The 19791-nt window shown below is 46.8% G+C and overlaps 1 protein-coding gene and 1 long non-coding RNA gene across 4 annotated transcripts in view; one reads left to right on the forward strand and one right to left on the reverse strand.

The window, feature by feature from the left end:
- The window catches only part of LOC144722907 (uncharacterized), a 62411-nt gene extending 47674 nt beyond the window's left edge, over positions 1-14737 (forward strand). Inside the window, exon 3 of the long non-coding RNA XR_013586110.1 lies at positions 11737-14737. This is a non-coding gene — a long non-coding RNA (uncharacterized LOC144722907). The remainder of the gene's footprint in view (positions 1-11736) is intronic.
- The window catches only part of LOC144722906 (synaptotagmin-2-like), a 46703-nt gene that overhangs the window by 16476 nt on the left and 10436 nt on the right, over positions 1-19791 (reverse strand). The window contains exons 1-6 of one of the 3 annotated variants that reach the window (XM_078601321.1): positions 14739-14972; positions 12713-12886; positions 11660-11823; positions 11124-11234; positions 9886-10053; positions 5782-5949 (exon numbers count right to left, since the gene is read on the reverse strand). In XM_078601321.1, coding sequence (XP_078457447.1) covers positions 5782-5949; positions 9886-10053; positions 11124-11234; positions 11660-11823; positions 12713-12866 — 765 coding nt within the window. In that variant the 5' untranslated portion in view covers positions 12867-12886; positions 14739-14972. Of the gene's footprint in view, positions 1-5781; positions 5950-8667; positions 9360-9885; positions 10054-11123; positions 11235-11659; positions 11824-12712; positions 12887-14738; positions 14973-19791 lie in introns of those variants that run through there. The other 2 variants (XM_078601322.1, XM_078601324.1) reach the window with 2 other exon arrangements.

The raw sequence follows: 19791 nt of genomic DNA on the forward strand, positions 1-19791 counted from the left end.
CCGGTTAGCAAATACCTATTTCCCCTAGGGGTGGCGGGGAACGGTCCTAGAATGTCCAGCGCGACGAGTTCGTTCACCCGGGAAACCCTGATAGAATGCAGGGGCGGGTTCGACTTCTTCGCTGGTGGTTTGCGCTGCGCACATCTAGGGCACGATCCTAATAGATCCCCGACATCCCTTGTCATGCCCGGCCAAAAGAAATCAAGTTGGAGCAAGGCCAGGGTCTTTTGGGTACCCAGGTGGAGGAGGCGCTCGTGAGCGGCCCACACCACCCTACCCCGTAACCCCGAAGGGACCACCAGCCGGTGGCGATGGGATTTCCCGTCCCAATGCATTAACAACCCACCGAGCATTTCCCATGCGTCGGCATCACCCCTCCCCCGCCCCCGGTCCCTGACGCGGCGGCGCAACGCAAGGAGGGAAGTATCTTCCATTTGCAACCGGCCCCATTCCGTAGCAGGCAACCCCAACAGGGAATCAGAACCCTGTTGTGCGATAGAATTAGTCATTGATGCTGCGTCATCAGCAGCCGCCAAGACCGGGACAGGCAATTCAGCAGGATGCCTGCACCGACCCGACTCCAGGAGGCATGCGCATTCGGGGGTGGTCGGCATGCGTGACAGGGCGTCCGCGTTGGTGTGGCGAACGCCCTTACGGTACGTGGTCTGAAAATCAAAATCCTGGAGAACCTCCAGCCATCGAGACAATTGTCCCGATGGTTGTTGGACTCGCAGGGCGTACTGTAGCGCTGCATGGTCTGTACGGACGGTGAAACACTGTCCGTACAGATACGGCCGGTACTGCTGGATGAAGTAGACAATTGCCAGCAGTTCCCGACGTGTGACACAATATCGTTTCTCCGCTGGAGACAACACTCGGCTACCGTACGCGACCACCCGTTCGACGCCCTCGACCACCTGGGACAGCACGCCCCCAATACCTGTGTTGCTCGCGTCAGTATCGAGCACAAAGGGTTTTGAAAAATCTGGATAAACCAGGGGAGGGGCATTAACCAGAGCGTCCCGAAGTGAGCGGAACGCAGCCTCCTCCTCCTGTCCCCAATGGAAACGGACCCCCTTTGACGTCAAAGCGTGCAGGGGTTTAGCAATGGTGGCAAAGTCCGCGACAAAGCGTCGGTAGTATGACGCGAAACCAACAAAGCTCCTGACCTCTCCTACCGAGGTGGGAGTCGGCCAGGAGCTGACGCACTGCGTTTTGGCGGGATCGGTAGCAATACCCGAGCGCCCTACGATGTGCCCCAAATAACGTACCGATTCGCGCAACAAATGACACTTTTGGGGTTTAAATTTCAAATTAGCAGCCCGCATTTTGAGGAAAACGGCCCGCAACCTCTGGAGATGCTCGTCGAATGTTCTGCTAAAGACGATAACGTCGTCCAAATAGATTAAACACGAATCCCACTGCAATCCAGCCAAAACCAATTCCATCAATCGCTGGAAAGTCGCCGGCGCCGAGTGTAATCCCATCGGCAACCGGTTAAATTGGAAGAGACCATGTGGCGTACGGAATGCGGTTTTAGGCTTAGATTCATCGTCCAGAGGAAGCTGCCAGAATCCCGAAAGCAAATCCAATGTGGAGAAGAATCGCGCCCCCGCCAAGGCGTCGAGCGATTCATCAATACGGGGAAGCGGGTATGCGTCAGCAACGGAAATTTTGTTGAGGCGGCGAAAATCGACGCAAAACTGCAACGATCCATCCTGTTTCTTTACCAGAACGATCGGTGCTCCCCACGGGCTGGTAGAGGGAGAAATGATATCGGCGGCTAACATGTCATCAACAGCCGATTTGACATGGTCCTTCTCGGCGGGACTCAGCCGGAAGGGATTTTGGCGTATGGGCGCGCTGTCACCAGTATCAATATGGTGACGCAGCAAATGGGTGCAGCCCAGATCGAATTTGTTTTGACTAAACACATCGGCGAATTCGCGCAATAGTGTCCTAAGTTTTTGACGCTCTACATCCGACAGGTCTGTCGATCCCGCACAAAGCGCCTCAAGCCACCCTTCATCGGTGTCCGAATGTGGAGTCGGCAGAGTGGCAGCGTGCACGTGATTTGCGACAGACTCCTCACAGGGCACCGGCGTTGCGTGAGCAAGCACGGTCCCCTGGGGAATTACCACGGCCTGCGACCCCACATTGAGGACCGCGATGAAGGGGTCCCCGTCCCCCCTTACAATGGTCTGAGCGGGAATCAAATGCGGCCCGCTAACCCCAGCCCTAGATGGGCCGAGCAGGACACCCTGGTCCCCAACACCCTTAGCGAAGGGCCTACGAAGCTTTAGGGGCACCAACATTTGTGCCCCCGGCGGCACGCGAACCGTCTGAACTACAAACGCGGGTACCGTCGCGAGCGCCGAGCGATCCGTAGTAGGGGAAGGCAAAAACGCCATCCGCCATCCCGACGGGAGTTCAATGCAACCCTGATTAATCATAATCCGAATCGGCATTTTGCCCAAGAAATCCGTCCCCAGCAGGCACGGAACCGCCAGCGAGGAGGACACAAAAATAGGGCTGGACAATTTAATATCACCGATCGAAATTTGCGCGCGAATCTGCCCCATGATACCCAGTGAGCCCCCGTTAGCAGCGTAGAATGGCACATTAACCGGTAGCAAGGGACGACTTTGGACAGGGAGAATGTTGTATATTAGTTCCGAAATGATGGTTGCCGACGCACCTGTATCGACGAGGATACGCACTTCGACCCCGTCAATATACCCTACTACGGTCGACGACCTCGACGGCGCAGCTAGAACGCGATGGGCCAACACGGACCACTGGGCGGGTTCGAATTCGGTCCCCATAGTGGTTCGTGTTGGCCCCATGGTGTGCAATGTTGGCCCCCCGTTCGTTGCGGTGTGTACATGTGTAACGGGTGTGTGCTTTGGCCAAACGTGGGGTGCCGCGACTCGCCGGGTCATGTCGGTGGAGCTTGGGAGGAGGAGGAGGAGGAGGGCCGGCGTCCCGGCGAGGCGTCGTCCCCCGCTGTCGAGGGGAGCGGCACCCCAAGGTGACGTGGCCCCGGACGCCGCAGTTATAGCAGCGCGGGAGCGCAGGTGGTGAAGACGGGCGGTCGGAGCGGGCCGACCCATCCCGGTCCGCCCGTGCTCCCATCCGTTGCTGCTGTCGGAAGTCGGCGGCGTAGACCTCCTCCGTCGGTGAGGTGATGGCAGCCACCGTACGGCCGGCAGCTGCCCTGCTGGCCTTCCTTCGCTGCGACAGGAGGTTGGCGTGGAGGAGCCGCGCCGCTTGGAGGGAACCCATCTCCACGTCCTCCTGCGCGACGATGGCGACGTCCAGGTCGTCCGCCAGCAGAAGGATCTTCTCGGTGACCATGGCGTCGACGCCTTGGTCATCCATACGAGGGAAGGCCGTCTTTGCGAGCGCCAGAAGGCTGGTACGGTAGGCGAGGGGCGACTCCTTCGCACCCCGCTGGCGGTCGTAGAATCGCTGCCTACACTCCGCCGAGGGTCCGTAAACCCCAGCCAGCAATTGCAGCGCCATCTGAAGAGTAGAGCGCTTGTCCCTCGATGCGGACGTAAGAGCGGCGAGGGCGTCGCCGTCAAGGAGCACCGGTAGTGCGCAGAGGGCTTCGTCGTCTGACCACCCCGCCATCTCTTGATGCGCGAGGAAGCGCCGCTGAAATCCCCCCCAGTCGCCCTCCTCAGCCACAAACTCCTTCAGCGGGGGCAGCCTTTGGTGTAGTGCAGCGACCGCCGTGGAGGCCCGCACTTTGATGTCCCCGCGACTCGGCCGAGCGTCAGCACGAACGGCAGCTGTAATCGCCTGTCGCGCAGATAGTGACGCTCCGTCCGAAGGCGGTGACGCGGCAGCCCCAGCGGAGCCGATGTCGGACCCCAAGTTGAGGTTGGCCACGCCCTCGGCAGCTGCTGCGGCGATGGCGGGACTTTCAAAAGTGCCGTCGGTAGAAATGGCGGGAAGGTGCAACGGCCGTCGGCTGTCCTCGCCCCGCGGTGGTCCAGCAGCCCCCGGCCGAGTGATGGTCTCGAGTGTGGCGGCAGCAGCGTATAGCAGCTCCGCCAACCTCGCGTGCGCCAGCCGCAGCCCGTCGGACAGCAACTCCCCTTCCTCCCGATGCCCCGGTAAGGACGCATTCGGTCCCGGCTGCTCGTTGCCCCCATCAGCCGTCTCTGGTACCGCACTTCCCGCGGTGTCATCCGCCTCCTGCACCCCGGCCCGAGCTGTTCGGCGCGTGTCCATGTTCGTTGTTGTTTACTTCTGACGCCAGATGTAGTACCGTCGAATACAGGTCGACACCCGGGGTTGAGGCACACTGAGGTTTATTACAACAAACGTTGTGACATACACACTTGAGGGGGTATTGGCCCCCTCACCCGTCTATCTGAGGACACACCTCCTAGCTAACCCTAGCCTGCCTCAGAGTCCTCCTCTCGTGGACTAGGGGAGGCTATCTTGGCCCGACACTGGTCAGTCGGGCCCGGTACTCAGAGTCCAGACCAACACTGGCTCTGGCTCTGGCACCCCGCCACTGGCTCGAGCCTGCGCGGTCCTGACAAGGACGGCGTACCAGGGGGAGACCAGGGCTCTATCTCGGACGTCTTCCGTCTTCTCTTCTTAGCTAACCCAACTCTCCTTCGCCCCCCGATACATTCCCCTTTTATACATCCCCCTCCCTGAGGGGTGGGGCCCCGGGGGATCGTAACGTCCGAAGCGCGGACGTCGTAGAGGGCACCTGCCCATGCACTGACGTAGCCCCGCCCACTGTGCTAGTTTCCCGTAGGATCCCATACATATCAGCTCGACACATATTTCCTCCGTAAGACCCCTACACATGTGTAGCCAATGAGGGATGAGTGTAAGGAAGGTCGAGTTGATGGGGAGCTATGCGAGGCCAAGGATGACGTAACGTCACGGGCCACGTACGGGGACATGCGGAAGTGCTTTCCAGAAAGTGGGCGGGCCGAGCTAAGAGGGAGGAGTTACCGAGATAATTCTTAAGGGGGACCACGTGAGGGACATGTGGTCGTCGTGGGGAGCTAAGGTGAAGAACGGCTGGTCCCCCACCCTGGGCAGACGGGCGAGAGAGCTTAAGGGTGACCGAAGAGATCCCAACATAATAGTATTCCCGAGGTATCCTAGGGGTAGCCGGAGTAGCTCCGACGTGCATAGTTATCCCAGGTCCAAGGGAAGGACGGAGAATAGAGGGCACCTACACTGGTGTGAGTGTAAGATGCAGTGTGAAAGGGCGTGTTAATAAACGGCCACCAGCCCTTATAGAATTCCTCGGCTCTGCGTGGTTGGACTGCACTACACATGTAATACATTTCAGGCATTGCTGCTTTGGGAAGGACCACCTCCTACCCTTAGTTTCTGGAGCCTTATGACTCACAGTATTGAAACCTGGGCCCTGCTCATGGAAAACCCTTGGCCAGCAAAACAAAGTTAGCACTGGTCATGGAAACACAATGAGACTAAAATATTGTACAAAGAGCATGGAGGTAAACATATTCCATGGACTGGGTGCAAAATCATTTGGATTTCCAAAGCCATCCACAATATCTTGGAGTAGACAAATGTTCTAAAGATTGAATAAAATAATTACATTTACAGCAGTGTTCCTTCTTAAAATCCTATAGGGGATGGCACCCCACTTTTGAGGTGGAAGGGATCTTTCTGAACCTGACTGCCACAAGCATTCTGCATGATGATTATGAAATAAATTAGGACTGTTGTGAGAATTGAAATAAATTAATACTGGTGTGAGATTGTTTTATTTACATCATCTTTCTCAGTTTTTTGTAGATCTCGCCATTCCTCTACTGAATGTGATAAATCCACTGAGCTCAAAGGTATTCTCAGTTCTCCAATTATATCATGTCTGGAAAATCTGTCAAAGTCATAAACCACCATTACCAACACCCGCTCCACAAGCTCTTGAAAAGGAACCTGCAAAACATACAACACATAACAAAATGTTTAGTACAGGACTGGAGCATAGCCACTACAACCAAACGTCTCATGTACATATGTACAGTAAGGGAAAAAGTATTTGATCCCCTGCTGATTTTTTACGTTTGCCCACTGACAAAGAAATGATCAGTCTATAATTTTAATGGTATGTTTTTTAACAGTGAGAGACATAATAACAACAACAAAATCCAGAAAACGCATGTCAAAAATGTTATAATTTGATTTGCATTTTAATGAGGGAAATAAGTATTTGACCCCTCTGCAAAACATGACTTAGTACTTGGTGGCAAAACCCTTGTTGGCAATCACAGAGGTCAGACGGTTCTTGTAGTTGGCCACCAAGTTTGCACACATCTTAGGAGGGATTTTGTCCCACTCCTCTTTGCAGATCTTCTCCAAGTCATTAAGGTTTCGAGGCTGACGATTGGCAACTCGAACCTTCAACTCCCTCCACAGATTTTCTATGGGATTAAGGTCTGGAGACTGGCTAGGCCACTCCAGGACCTTAATGTGCTTCTTCTTGAGCCACTCCTTTGTTGCCTTGGCCATGTGTTTTGGGTCATTGTCATGCTGGAATACCCATCCACGACCCATTTTCAATGCCCTGGCTGAGGGAAGGAGGTTCTCACCCAAGCTTTGACGGTACATGGCTCCGTCCATCGTCCCTTTGATGCGGTGAAGTTGTCCTGTCCCCTTAGCAGAAAAACACCCCCAAAGCATAATGTTTCCACCTCCATGTTTGACGGTGGGTATGGTGTTCTTGGGGTCATAGGCAGCATTCCTCCTCCTCCAAACACGGCGAGTTGAGTTGATGCCAAAGAGCTCCATTTTGGTCTCATCTGACCACAACACTTTCACCCAGTTGTCCTCTGAATCATTCAGATGTTCATTGGCAAACTTCAGACGGGCATGTATATGTGCTTTCTTGAGCAGGGGGATCTTGCGGGTGCTGCAGGATTTCAGTCCTTCATGGCGTAGTGTGTTACCAACAGTTTTCTTGGTGACTATGGTCCCAGCTGCCTTAAGATCATTGACAAGATCCTCCCGTGTAGTTCTGGGCTGATTCCTCACCGTTCTCATGATCATTGCAACTCCACGAGGTGAGATCTTACATGGAGCCCCAGGCCGAGGGAGATTGACAGTTCTTTTGTGTTTCTTCCATTTGCGAATAATCGCACCAACTGCTGTCACCTTCTCACCAAGGTGCTTGGCGATGGTCTTGTAGCCCATTCCAGCCTTGTGTAGGTCTACAATCTTGTCTCTGACATCTTTGGAGAGCTCTTTGGTCTTGGCCATGGTGGAGAGTTTGGAATCTGATTGATTGATTGCTTCTGTTAACAGGTGTCTTTTATACAGGTAACAAGCTGAGATTAGGAGCACTCCGTTTAAGAGTGTGCTTCTAATCTCAGCTCGTTACCTGTATAAAATATACCTGGAAGCCAGAAATCTTTCTGATTAAGAGGGGGTCAAATACTTATTTCCCTCATTAAAATGCAAATCAATTTATAACATTTTTGACATGCGTTTTTCTGGATTTTGTTGTTGTTATTTTGTCTCTCACTGTTCAAATAAACCTACCATTAAAATTATAGACTGATCATTTCTTTGTCAGTGGGCAAACGTTCAAAATCAGCAGGGGATCAAATACTTTTTTCCCTCACTGTATATGCCTTTAACGTTAAATTTAGGATACGCAGCAAATTACTACTTAGTGAAAATATAATGCCAAAACTTTCCCGGTTTCAAGACAGTTTACGGACTAGACTTAAATCGCGGAGTAGTAGCACTCTCGCCATTTCTTGCAGAGGTTTCCAGTTCGAATCCAGCAGCCGCCCTGGATCTTTACCATACATTTATTCGCAGGCTGCAACAAGATTAGTGACGTAATTTTTAAGAGTAGGCCCTTGTGTTCCAGTGTCACTGTCTAAATTATTCAGTTTATAAACATAGCATAGCAATTTCGATTTAAAGCTTTCGTGACTTCCCTTCTACGTGACTTTACCGAAAGAACCAAGAAGAACATAGCAATTATCGCCTCCTACTGAAAACCTAGCAATCACGAGACTGAGGATTTTCTGGGTTGACAAACATAACAAGAATGATAATAAATAACACACTTTCCCAACGTGATACACTTAGCAGGAATTCAGATCATGCCTGCACAGGGTCACAATGTGAAAATATAATGAGATAATTACTGGTGGGGAAATGATCTGAAATGTTCCACAATAACAAAAATCATGAGCGTTGTTGTAGAGAATACAAGTAACAACATAAATAAGCAGACAGTGTATTCACATATCCATCTCTCCACATAAAATATAAAAGTATTGAAATAATTAATTTGGTAGATACTCTGTGGTTCTTTCGGTAAAGTCATGTAGGTGAAAAAAATATATATAAAAAATAAAAATAGCTAAATTAAATCACGACGTTTCGGAGGCAACACAAGCTTCCGTCATCAGGTGGGCCAACAGCAAAAAAACAGAATTCCTGTAGTGGGCAGAGAGAGAGCTATTTGTGACAAGCGATTATATAAGGTAAGAGGGGGGGAGGAGCCAGGGAGAAGGGATGCGGGGGGGGGGAGTCGGGGGCGGGGGTTACGCTAATTACTAACATCCTTCTAGGATGCAGGGGGAGGGCTGGCGTGTGGAGTCGGGGGCGGGGGGTAAGCTGTTGCAATTAAGATTTTACCTTGTTAATAACATCCTTCCAATGATTGATCAATTTGAATCCATCTTCTCGGTTGAAGTTATGTCTGTGTTTGTATATCTGGATGGCTTCATGAACAAATCTTTGATAGTAGCCTGACGGTCTGCAGAGTACCTTAGTCTCGGAAAAAACAATATCATGAGAGCCCACCGCGCTATAGCAGTGATCAGCAACTGCGGAAGATCCAGTTCTGCCATGTTTCAAATCCGCCTTGTGCTCGCGAATACGGTCCGATACATGTCGTTTCGTTTCCCCAATGGAACAATCACCACAAATGCAACTAAGTTTGTAGACTCCAGGGTATTGCATGTCAGGAATGACAACCTTTACGAATGGGATTAGATCACGGATCTTGTGTACTATACTTAATCGGACCTGGATATTGTGTTTGTTTAAGATTTTGGAAATGTTTTTGGTAACGCCTGCTATGTATGGTAACGTGATGATTTTGATCAGAGTCTCAGGGGGTTGTCTCTCTATGGTTGGAGAAACAGCTTTGCGGATAATTTGGTCCGAATATCCATTCATCTTTAGGGCCTGGCGTGCGTGTTCCAATTCACTGGCTAGGTGGTGTCGGACAGATATCCAGTGGGCCCAATGTGTAATGTTTTGATGAGGGAATTCTTCTGTGCCGGATGATGGTGGGAGTCAGGTTTCAGATAGGAATCTGTGTGGGTGCCCCCCCCCCCTGCATCCTAGAAGGATGTTATTAATCAGCTTAACCCCCGCCCCCGACTCCACACGCCGGCCCCCCCTGCATCCATCCTCCCTAGCTCCTCCCCCCCTCTTACCCTATATAATCGCTTGTCACAAATAGCTCTTTCTGCCCACTATCGTAATTCTGGTTTTTTTTTTGCTCTGGTTGTCCCACCTGATGACGGAAGCTTGTGTTGCCTCTGGAACGTGATTTAATTTAGTTTTTTTTTTTCACCTACGTGACTTTACCGAAAGAACCAAAGAGTATGGATCCTTGCAGTCACGAACACTTCAAATCTAGAATCATTTGGTAGAGTAGAGTATAATACAATTTGGTTTGAACTGGCATTAAATGCAAATGCATGTCTAGATGATGTACAGCCAAACCACCACTCGGTGATCCATTTTAATAGCTGAGTATGTCATAAGAACATTAATTTCAGATGTTCATATCCTTGCTATAATTGAAAACTGATCTATATTTGTAAGCAGTTACAATCTTACCGTAAATGTAAATTTTTCCTCAAATATCGGGTTCAAAGTTTTCCTGTGCACACTTGTTTCAAATTTCTTTTTCTTGTGAGGGAGTAGGTACACTCTAACGTATGGATCGGACATGCCTCCAATGTCCATCGCTGCGAGGTCTGTTGCCTGCAAGATTCCCACAGTAAACTGCAACCGAAAAAAACAAAAGTTTTTGTTAGGATAACACATACAGAACTCTGTGACTGGGGAAAAAAAGGAAACTTATGTTTGCTAAAATCTGGAAAGGACATCATGCTGAAGTTCTGAGGTAGGGAAGCATGAGTGATTTTTTTTGTGACATTACCCAACACTTCCAAGGTATACAATATTTAAAATAGCTAACAATTTTTGTAAAAAATACATTCCTTTAAACGAGTGAGAGACTTTATAATCAATCCATTAAGGGTGGAATGATACATCTGTAGTGTCGTGCGTCTTTTCTTCTCGTTCTCTTGCTCGACGCTCGAGACTTTTGTGTGCGTGCGGGTGGTGTGCATCGCAGGAGGCACCGTCCTCCCCTTTTATTGTTGTTGAGTCTACGCCACCTCTCGGGCCCCCTCTCTCTCACGACCACGCTGCCGCACGACCCGTCCCAGACACAACCTTCTCTGCGTTGCACCGACGGCGTCGACTGGGACAGCCAACTACTGTCCGGCCGCGCAATGATCGGGGAAAGGCGGCAGCGATGAGGGCGGCGACGATGACAGTGACGACGAGACGAGAACAATCCCAGAACCGGCAGCCCGGAGCTCTTGCTCTCCGCTGCTTATGTTCCCCTTGGCGCGGCTTGGCTAGCGCGGAGCCAAGCCGCGCCTCCCTTCTCGAACCCACCAGAGGGTTCCAGGGGCTTCCCCAAGTGATCTACCATAACCCCAGCTCCAGTTCCTCCACCCTGCCGGCACACCCGCGTATATGCTCAGCAGCGTGTGCGCTAAGTGCCCACCTGCAGTTGCAGCTGCTGTACAACAGTCAGCGCTATGTCACTACACATGGGTTGAATAATTCTGGCGATAGCTTAATCACATTGACTTGAAAATCCTGAAGAGAGAAACAGTTGATACTAATAATAATAAGACTTGTTAGAAAATTGCAGTGCAGAGATTATCAATATAGCAAGATACAATGTATCCAAATGGAAACATATTTTGAATACCAGAGGCTGTAGGAATGCAATGCAAATATTTTTTCTGTTACAGCAGTTCAGGCTGCTGTGGTACCTGGCTTGTTTTTAGGTTATAATCCAGCGAGAACTGCAGACGTCCAAGAGTGTTTTCTTTATAGATGTCTTCAATGAAGCCAGGATCAATGTCTTCCAAGTCTGGCTGCACCTGTGAACACCAATAATAAAACATCACATGACAATATTGTGGCATTATGGGTAATAACATAAAAACAGACCTCTGTCTGGCAGTCCACATACGAATACATAGTTTTAGTTCAACATGCTTGGTCTAGAAAGTCCATAAGACGATGACCTTAATACATGTCATTTGTATCTTGAGAAACAAATCGAGAACGGTTTATTATCCATAATGGTATGCAATAACGCATTAGTTTATTTTTCATTATTGCATGTTGTGGTGAAATCTGTCTAGTATACGGAGTGCTCTTGCCAATAATATTAAAAAAGTTGACTGCAAAAAAGACGAATGGAATATACAGTATGTTTCTCCTATAAAGTTTGCAGAAAATTTACTTTAAAGATGAGTTAAATATTAATTTAATTAATAACATGTATAAAAATGTACTCTACCTTATTTTTGAACATCTTGGGTTTTTTGGGCTCTTTTAATTTTAAAGTGTTCTTTTTTTCCTTTTCTTTTTTCTTAGAGCAGCAGATTTGCCAAATGCAACAGCAGCAGACGAGTGAAAACAAAGCAGCTACAGCAGCGCTGGTGATCAACATCCAGTACGGGACTATAGAGTGAAACAGCACAATGAATGTCAAGCTAATACATTAAAAGCACTGATACAATGACCCTACCCATAATAGCAAAATTAAACAGAACAACGCATGTCATGAAAACAATACACACTGATAAAATAATTGGCATGACTGTACATATGCCATACAATCTCTGTCATTTAATGTGTGTCCAGCTTTGTAATTGATCACAGCGTGTTTTTTCTGTCCCCATATCACAACTTGTCAGCAGGGTTTTTATTAAGATCCAGCGTTAAGTAGTATACTGTAATATCCAGCCAAAGGTTGCTGGGGATAGAGTACAGTACTTGACTCGCCATTGTAAGGCATGACGTTAAAATCCTGTTTTGGGGAGAAATTATGTAATCATTTCTGTGTGGTCGATATTATGACTTACATTTTGTGGGTAGCTACTTTTGACTAGCCTCTGCTACGAGGTGAAATATGCCACAATCTGTGTTGCTACTGAAGGGCACTCAAACGGGATGTTCATAGAGGTGTAGGGCACTAATCATAGTCTGATTAGTTGTCCCTGTCAGAGTGCAGTGTTTACATAGCAGTGTCATGATGTTCTGTCCGAGACTTGGTGCCCCACTGTCACGATTTGTTTCCATTCGTGAAATAACACATATAACACATGCTATGCACACTTCACTGCGCAGACTGGCACTCAACTTTCTCAAGGAATCAAACCGAAAGCACTTTTTTTTTTATAGATGTCATGACCATGTGTCTATCAATTACATTTTGTTGTTGTTTTTACTCTACTTTTTACTGTAACCTTTTGTTTATTATCCTTCACGGCACCTCGAATTAGCATAATTGGCTATGTACGGTGCAAAAGAGGTTCAACGAACATACCTACATACATGCAATACTCACGTGGAATTTTGAAAGGTGATCCATTTTTTATGGGTGGTAACATTGTGTTTTGTACACGACTGAATGTGCTCGGCTGTGGAGCTTCAGTTGATATGGCATTTTCTTGACTTGAAGTGTTGGTTGTGGAGATAAAAATATCACCGTCCAGTAACATTTTAAAGAAATTATTATATTCTGTAGATGATATGAGAGCAACAACATAGTCAAAATGTTAATAGGGAGTGAAGAGGAGCCTGGGATGGATTAAATCTCAAATGTATCCTATTATCCATGTCTAGAAATTAAAGTTCAGCAGTAGGTTCACAGTGCATTCCACATTCCCAATAGTTACAGCATGAACCAATTTCACATCCAAGGCTAACATTTGAGGTGAGTGAAATGTCAACCAGTCTTGGTCCCTTCCCATTCACCAACCCACACTCACCAGCCTGGTGAAGTGCGATCAAACAACTCCATCCAGCAGGTGATTGATAAAGTGCTGTCATTTTTTATTAATATTTTTTTACAAAATGTTTTATTTTGCTGATGCAAGAGCTGGAGCCACATGGTGGGTAACCTTGCCGACGATGTTCACTGAACTTTGCAATAGCCTCTTTTGAGCAGCTCTTCCTTTGGGAGATGACTTCCCAGGACGTTTTCCAATCTAAAATCTGATTAAAGTGGTCACAGTGTTATAACCTGTGCCAAGGGATCGTTTTACTTAATATGTTACAAACCAGGGACTTTTAGTTTATTTAGTTTTTTTCCTTTGTACCAATGCCTGAGACATATCTTGGGGTGTCATCATAACATGTTACTTGAATATATTATGCGATATCAATCTGATATAACTCATACCAGCATGGCATATCATGGTAGTGTTATGTTTATTTCTCATGCATAATGTAAATATATTAACCACTTCTTTATTTTACTTTGTTTTTGAAAGATGTAACTCTACTTTTAAAATACAGCATACTAATCAAGATATATTATTTTTTGGACTGTCGCCTGTTCTGATTATACATGCCATATTTTTTATTTTCTTAAGATATAGTATTTCGAATGAAAATAATAACGATTTTAATCTGACATTTAACTGACTTCGCTTGTGCGTGGCTTAACTACTATTCAGTATGGTGCATCATGGCAATCTTTCTCTTTTTAGTTCTTGTGGTAGGCCTATAATTGTGTAATTCGTGTTTGGTCTTGATAATCATGAAACCATTATACACTACAATACACATGTGGGGTATTTTTTCTTTACTGTACTGTTAGCCAATGCATAACTCATTTCAATATTTGTCAATTTAATCTGACACTAACCAGGCAACCCTGTGCTTTGTGACACCGGCTCTCTTCCTACATTTGAGTCAGTCTGACATGATCTGTGCATTATGATGTGCTTTGATTGCCTCTTTTTCGCTCAAGCTTTGTGTCTGGCACGTTTGGTCAATATGAGTATATGTAGATTGTACAGTACAATGTTCCATTGCATTATTTATGACTTGCAGCGATTATTTATTGAATATAATTGCTGTAAAACCTTAAATTTTAGATAGTTCCAGACGTGATATACCGAATATCTCAGAAGTATGCAATATAATGCAGTACAGCATTGTGCATTTCGATATTCGTGTTTAGTGTCAATTATATCTCTATAATTAATCAGACTTACACATTTTTGATAAAATGAATTTGCAGAAAACTGAGTTGCTAAGAGATGTGTTGATTTTAACAGTTGATTTAAAATGTTATTTTTTTTATTTACTCAACCAGGAACCCATTGAGATATGTCTTTATCCCACTTACTAGAGCTCATTGTTAGGAAGACATGTGTATGCAACAGCATTTCACGCACCAAATAATGCATTAGTAATGTATAGTCATCGTCAATATCCCATGAACATACAGTTGAATCGATAAACACCATAACATTTCATTTATATGTTGTCTATGCACATACAACTAGGATCACTATGGTCAAAAACAAGATACTGTACTATATTGTGAATGCTTTGCATTAAAAAGTGAACATAAGGCTTACCTTTTTATATGTTGTGAATTTGAATAAGTATAACAGATGTATATTTCAACAGGCGATTAGTGAACTCATCTGCTTTTTGTGGAGCAAATTCATAAGAAAGTGAATTGTTACAATCGCTGCTTGAGAGGTGCTGGGCTTGTATTGGTAGCTGCAGCACTGCTGTGAGTCATTCCTGTGATGCGCCCAAAAGCACTCCACGATGCCTCGCGTTAATGTTGCAAATATGGGGGTCTCCACTGCACTCTTCCCTCCGAGGCAATCTATTATTTAATACATGGCTGCTCTCAAGATTCACGCACAAATTGCGTAATACTTTTTTCTGTGAAATGTAATGCCTTCAATTCAGCAAAGAGTCATTAAAGCTAAATCTGTATGGCTTAACTTTAAACACATGATCAAAGGTTCGTGAGGATACTGAAGCAAATACAAAAAACACAGGCATTGATTGCGATGATTGTATTAACTTCCATCACTATTTAAATTTGATACCATGGGCTGCCATAGCCATTAGCCAATTATGAAGCAGAAGTGCTACATCAATGGAACCTGTTAGCCACGAAAAACTCGAGTTGTAACAATAATTGGATGGCCTACAGTAGCTGGATTGACTTTACACTATTCATGTATTTCATAAAAAAAAAAGCCTCACTGAGTCTCAAAACTATCGCTGAGGAGGTTCCGACATTGGGATGTTTGGCCAGTTTTGTGTTGGGGAGTGTTTTGTGTGGAGGCGGAAACCAAAGTCCTTGAAGAAAACACAATGTGCACAACAAAATGATCCTCGATTGTCTACATAGATGAGTTCATGGACCAACTTGCTATATGACCATTCTATGGTCACCTTTCAGCCTGCAAATTTGAGATTTTCACAAATCTGTGATCAACACCCAACACTCCAATAGCTCCTAGCACACAGGCATGTGCAATCAATGCCAGTGTGACTTATTTGGGGTGTAATGATGCTTCAATTAATTATTATTAATATGCTCACATTACATGCAATTTTACATAGACAAATTCAGTCTTGAGCTCTATTGGTCTGAATTTGATCAATACATTGGCAGGTATAAATAAAATCGTAGTAAATTTAGAAATCTTGTTGGTTGGTGGAAGATTAATGACAAGAATGTTGGCATACAACTATCATGTTGCCTAACCCAAAACAACTGTGGATAATCATTTACAGTACTGTATTGTACATAGGGATTATATTCGATTTGTAAAATATATTGTGGAATTTGTCAGACGTGACTCCTGTAAATACATGCGGCCGTTACTTTTTACCACAATATAACAAAAAAATATTCTGAATTAAAATGTTGACCTTGAAGAGTGACAAATAATGCTCTCTGAGCTATCAGGGGAGATGTTTACTATCTCGCTATACCAGTATCACCTTCTGAGGTGCATACAGCGTGACAAAAAGCATTCTGCTGACATACATTTTACAGTCTTTTTGTTAAGCCACCAACACAAACCATATTCCACCATTGGAATCTTAATTATCACAAATCATATTCTTAGAATTTTAAGACACTCCGGAAAGTAAGACGCGCCTGAAACGTATGCCCGATGTCGATACAGTTATATAAATATAGACACGTGCAGACCTACCAGATTACAAGCTACACCTAAATATTTTTTTTTATTCTGAGAATGTGGTAACCGTGTATTATATATGCATTCATACGCTTTGGTTCTTTCGGTAAAGTCACGTAGGTATAAAAAATTAACCCGTAAAAAAAAGTTTTTCACTATAAATCCTTTATATGCGTGGCGGCTAGAGTCCTCTCGTCCTCTGGCTTGAGATGGCTGCCACCTATGGGTCAGATGAATGCCTGCCACCATTAAGCAATTGGTAATTAAATATAATTTATTTTTTCCTAAAAAGTGTAAAATTTTGGAAAAAAAATTCACGAAAATACATTGTCACGCACAACGAGTCTGTGTGAAAAATGTCAGCTCGATTGGATCGCGGGAAGTGGGTTAAAAAACGACCGAAAGATTTGCACGGTCGTAAGCAAGCAAGTGAACTTAATATAAAGGATTTAAAAATACGTTACTTTACCGAAAGAACCAAAGAGTATGGATTCCTGCAATCACGAAAGCTTCAAAGCAAGATAATATATGCATTGTTGTATACATGCCTTTTCCAAAAAAATTTTGATTAAGAGTAATATTGCCTGTTTTAATGTAATTTTTTTGTCTTTTCTTAACGCATTCCGAGAGTTAAGGAACAATGGAAGGACAAACAGTGAGGCTTAAAAGTCTACATAATGTGGGCTGATGAGAGTCCTGGGAAAGCCCCAGAATACACTTCTCAGGGAAAACAGCAGTAAAGGAGACAAGACATGGCAGACATTAGATGGAAATGACACAGGGCAGGGGACAACCAGTCAAAAGGGTAAGGGTAGGACAAAGTGCGGGGAGGAACAATTACAGAACCACAGGGAGCAAGGGGCCTCCACAGAACAACGGGATCTGGATGAGGGCAGATAATCATTACAAATGCAGGCTTGGAGCGAAATCAAAGGAACATCCGAGCCTTTGTGAGAAGGAAGCAAGAGGTGGGAAAATTATCAGATATCAGGAGGAAGCCAAACCACACAAACTAGATCTGCTCCAGACAGACTCCTGTACTTGCCCTTGTAACTGGCAATAGTAGGGAGCTCTGCATTGACACACTCTACGCATCACGGGAAGGTTTAGTTTTTTTCTATTTTATACGTGTCATTGGGGGAGTCACTGCAAAGCAAATGCTTGCATTCGCGGCGTTGCAATACAAAACGTAGGGGAGAGTACTGTGAACGAGACTGCCCCCAGTGGCGAGGTCGCTTTATACAGCCTTCACAGACGATCATCGTGAAAAGATAGTTCCTATTGTTCTCTGATAAAAGTCCATCTCTCCGAGAGGAAACCTGAGGCATCCACCATTCGTGAGTGAGCCGAGTACCTCACCAAGCCACAGGCGAAGGACAGTTGAGGGTCAGACCAGAGACTGACGCGGAACGAGATAACTTGATCTGGAGCGTGTTCACTGAGCAGAGTACGAGACGTGTGTGGTACCACGACTGCGGAGCAATTCCGCAAGTGCCGCGACTCCCTCCCGGCCCCTGCACTAAACACACACCCACACGCAGCGCACACACGTAGTGTCCTGGCGGGGGATTGCCTGGCACATCGGGTTTTAATCCGAAGGGCCCCTTGAGGGGAAGTCCCACAGTTTCCCGGTGCCAGGAGATTGGCTGACCCCCGTAGGACAGGTTACATTGCGATGCCCCTAAACTTGGCTTAAAATTGTATGGGCGCAGAAAGAAAAGGTTCACTGGGCCAACCGCAATGAGTTACAACATTGGGGGGAGGATAGAGGGTGGATTAAGCAAGAAAAGCGTAAGCCGGTCGCCCTTCCATACAATGGGCAATGAGGGACAATGGGTGGCTGGTGCTGCCGCCGCAGCACTCAAAGAAGAATGCGGTAACAAGGGGGTGGTAACCACAGGTAGGTGCACGATTGGTCGCGTGGGACAAACGCCATACCAGCCCTTTGAAGTAAGGGGATGAGGCCGCGGTAGAGAAGAAAAAAGGCGCAACCGCACAGGTAAGTGCACGATTGGCTGCGCGGTGCTACATCACCCTGTGCCTTTGAAGTTTAAGGAATAAAAAGAGTGGCCCAGGACTATTTTCGATCTCTTGTCTTCAACCTCCGGGCCGTCAAGACCCACTCCCTGCCGTCCTGCCTTCTCGAGCCGCTCGCAACATCCGTGTGATGCTAGCGAGTGCTGCTACGAGGCAGTGATAGGTTAAGTTTTCTCTCGTCATTCTCCCTCCGATTCTCATAGCGTCCGTGCGATGCTGTGAGTACAGCTTCGAGGTATGTGGTAGTACGTTTGAGTGAATGGGTATGTAGGCAGAGTTAGGCTAGGCTCTTGACGCACAGTGAATAAACGTTAGCACAGATTATCGGTGCGATGTGATTTGTGTGTGTGTGTGGAGCAGTTGCATGGGCAGACGAGTGGCGAGGGCAGAGCTGTAGCATGTGCACTAGTTAAATTAATCACCTACAGGTGTGCGAGTGCACTGCTGCTGTAGTGTTAACCGTGGGGCGTGCGCATGTGAGAAAACAAACGTCAGCAGGTGCGCGTGTGTTCACGCCGCTGCTGTAGCATTAGTCATTGTGTAATGTGAGGACATATCTGGGTTGCTGTTGGATTACACCTCATACGATGATTGGCTATGCCGGTCCTGGCCCATAGCCAATGGGGAGAAGTCTAGGGGCGTGGCCCTGACTTAATGGGAAGGTGACATCTGTAAGTAGAGGATTGGTTCTGCTGGCTTTAGCCACAGCCAATGGGGGGACGAGTCAGGGGCGTGGTCCTGGGAGGGTACCATGGAGTCTAGAAGATTACATAGAGGCTAACCAGGATTGGTGGAAAGGTACCACGTGACCCAGGTATTAAAAGGGGTGGAGACGAACAACACGTGGTCAGATCTGGAACGAATGGAGGGTGAGGCCACGCTGTTGCGGGGTCCAGGCTGCCACATGGCCGCGCGTGTCTCTCTCTCTCTCCCTCTCACGCTGTCTGTCAGCAGCGTGAAGGAGTAAGATGGGAGTGTTGTGAACGAAAGACAAATAAAGACCGGATTCCAGAAGTCGCTTCCACGACCTTTATTACAATTGTGTGGATGCGGTGTGGGATACAACCACCCGCCGGCACGCATATATTCGTGCAGCCGTTTAACGCTAGCCTTTGTGTGGAAGCGGATTAGCAAATAACCACCTTCTGGCACGCATATTCGCGCAGCCGTTTAACACTAGTCTTTGTGTGAAAGCAAATTAGTATATAACTGCCTGCAGACATTTGCTTTCGCGCAGCCGTTTAGCATCAGGCTTAGTGCGGTACTCTACATTCGTGAGTAGCGGGGGCACGCGTACGGAGAGTAGAACGCTGCAGGCGTGGGTGCGGTCGTATCGTGGCATGCTGCATCAGCGTCAGTGACGGTGTGCGCGGGAGAGCGAACGTAGAGCCACAGCATGAGCGCTCGTTAAAATAAC

This window comes from Lampetra planeri, chromosome 16, assembly GCF_965212315.1.
Source record: "Lampetra planeri chromosome 16, kcLamPlan1.2.h2, whole genome shotgun sequence".
Taxonomy (NCBI): Eukaryota; Metazoa; Chordata; class Hyperoartia; order Petromyzontiformes; family Petromyzontidae; genus Lampetra; species Lampetra planeri.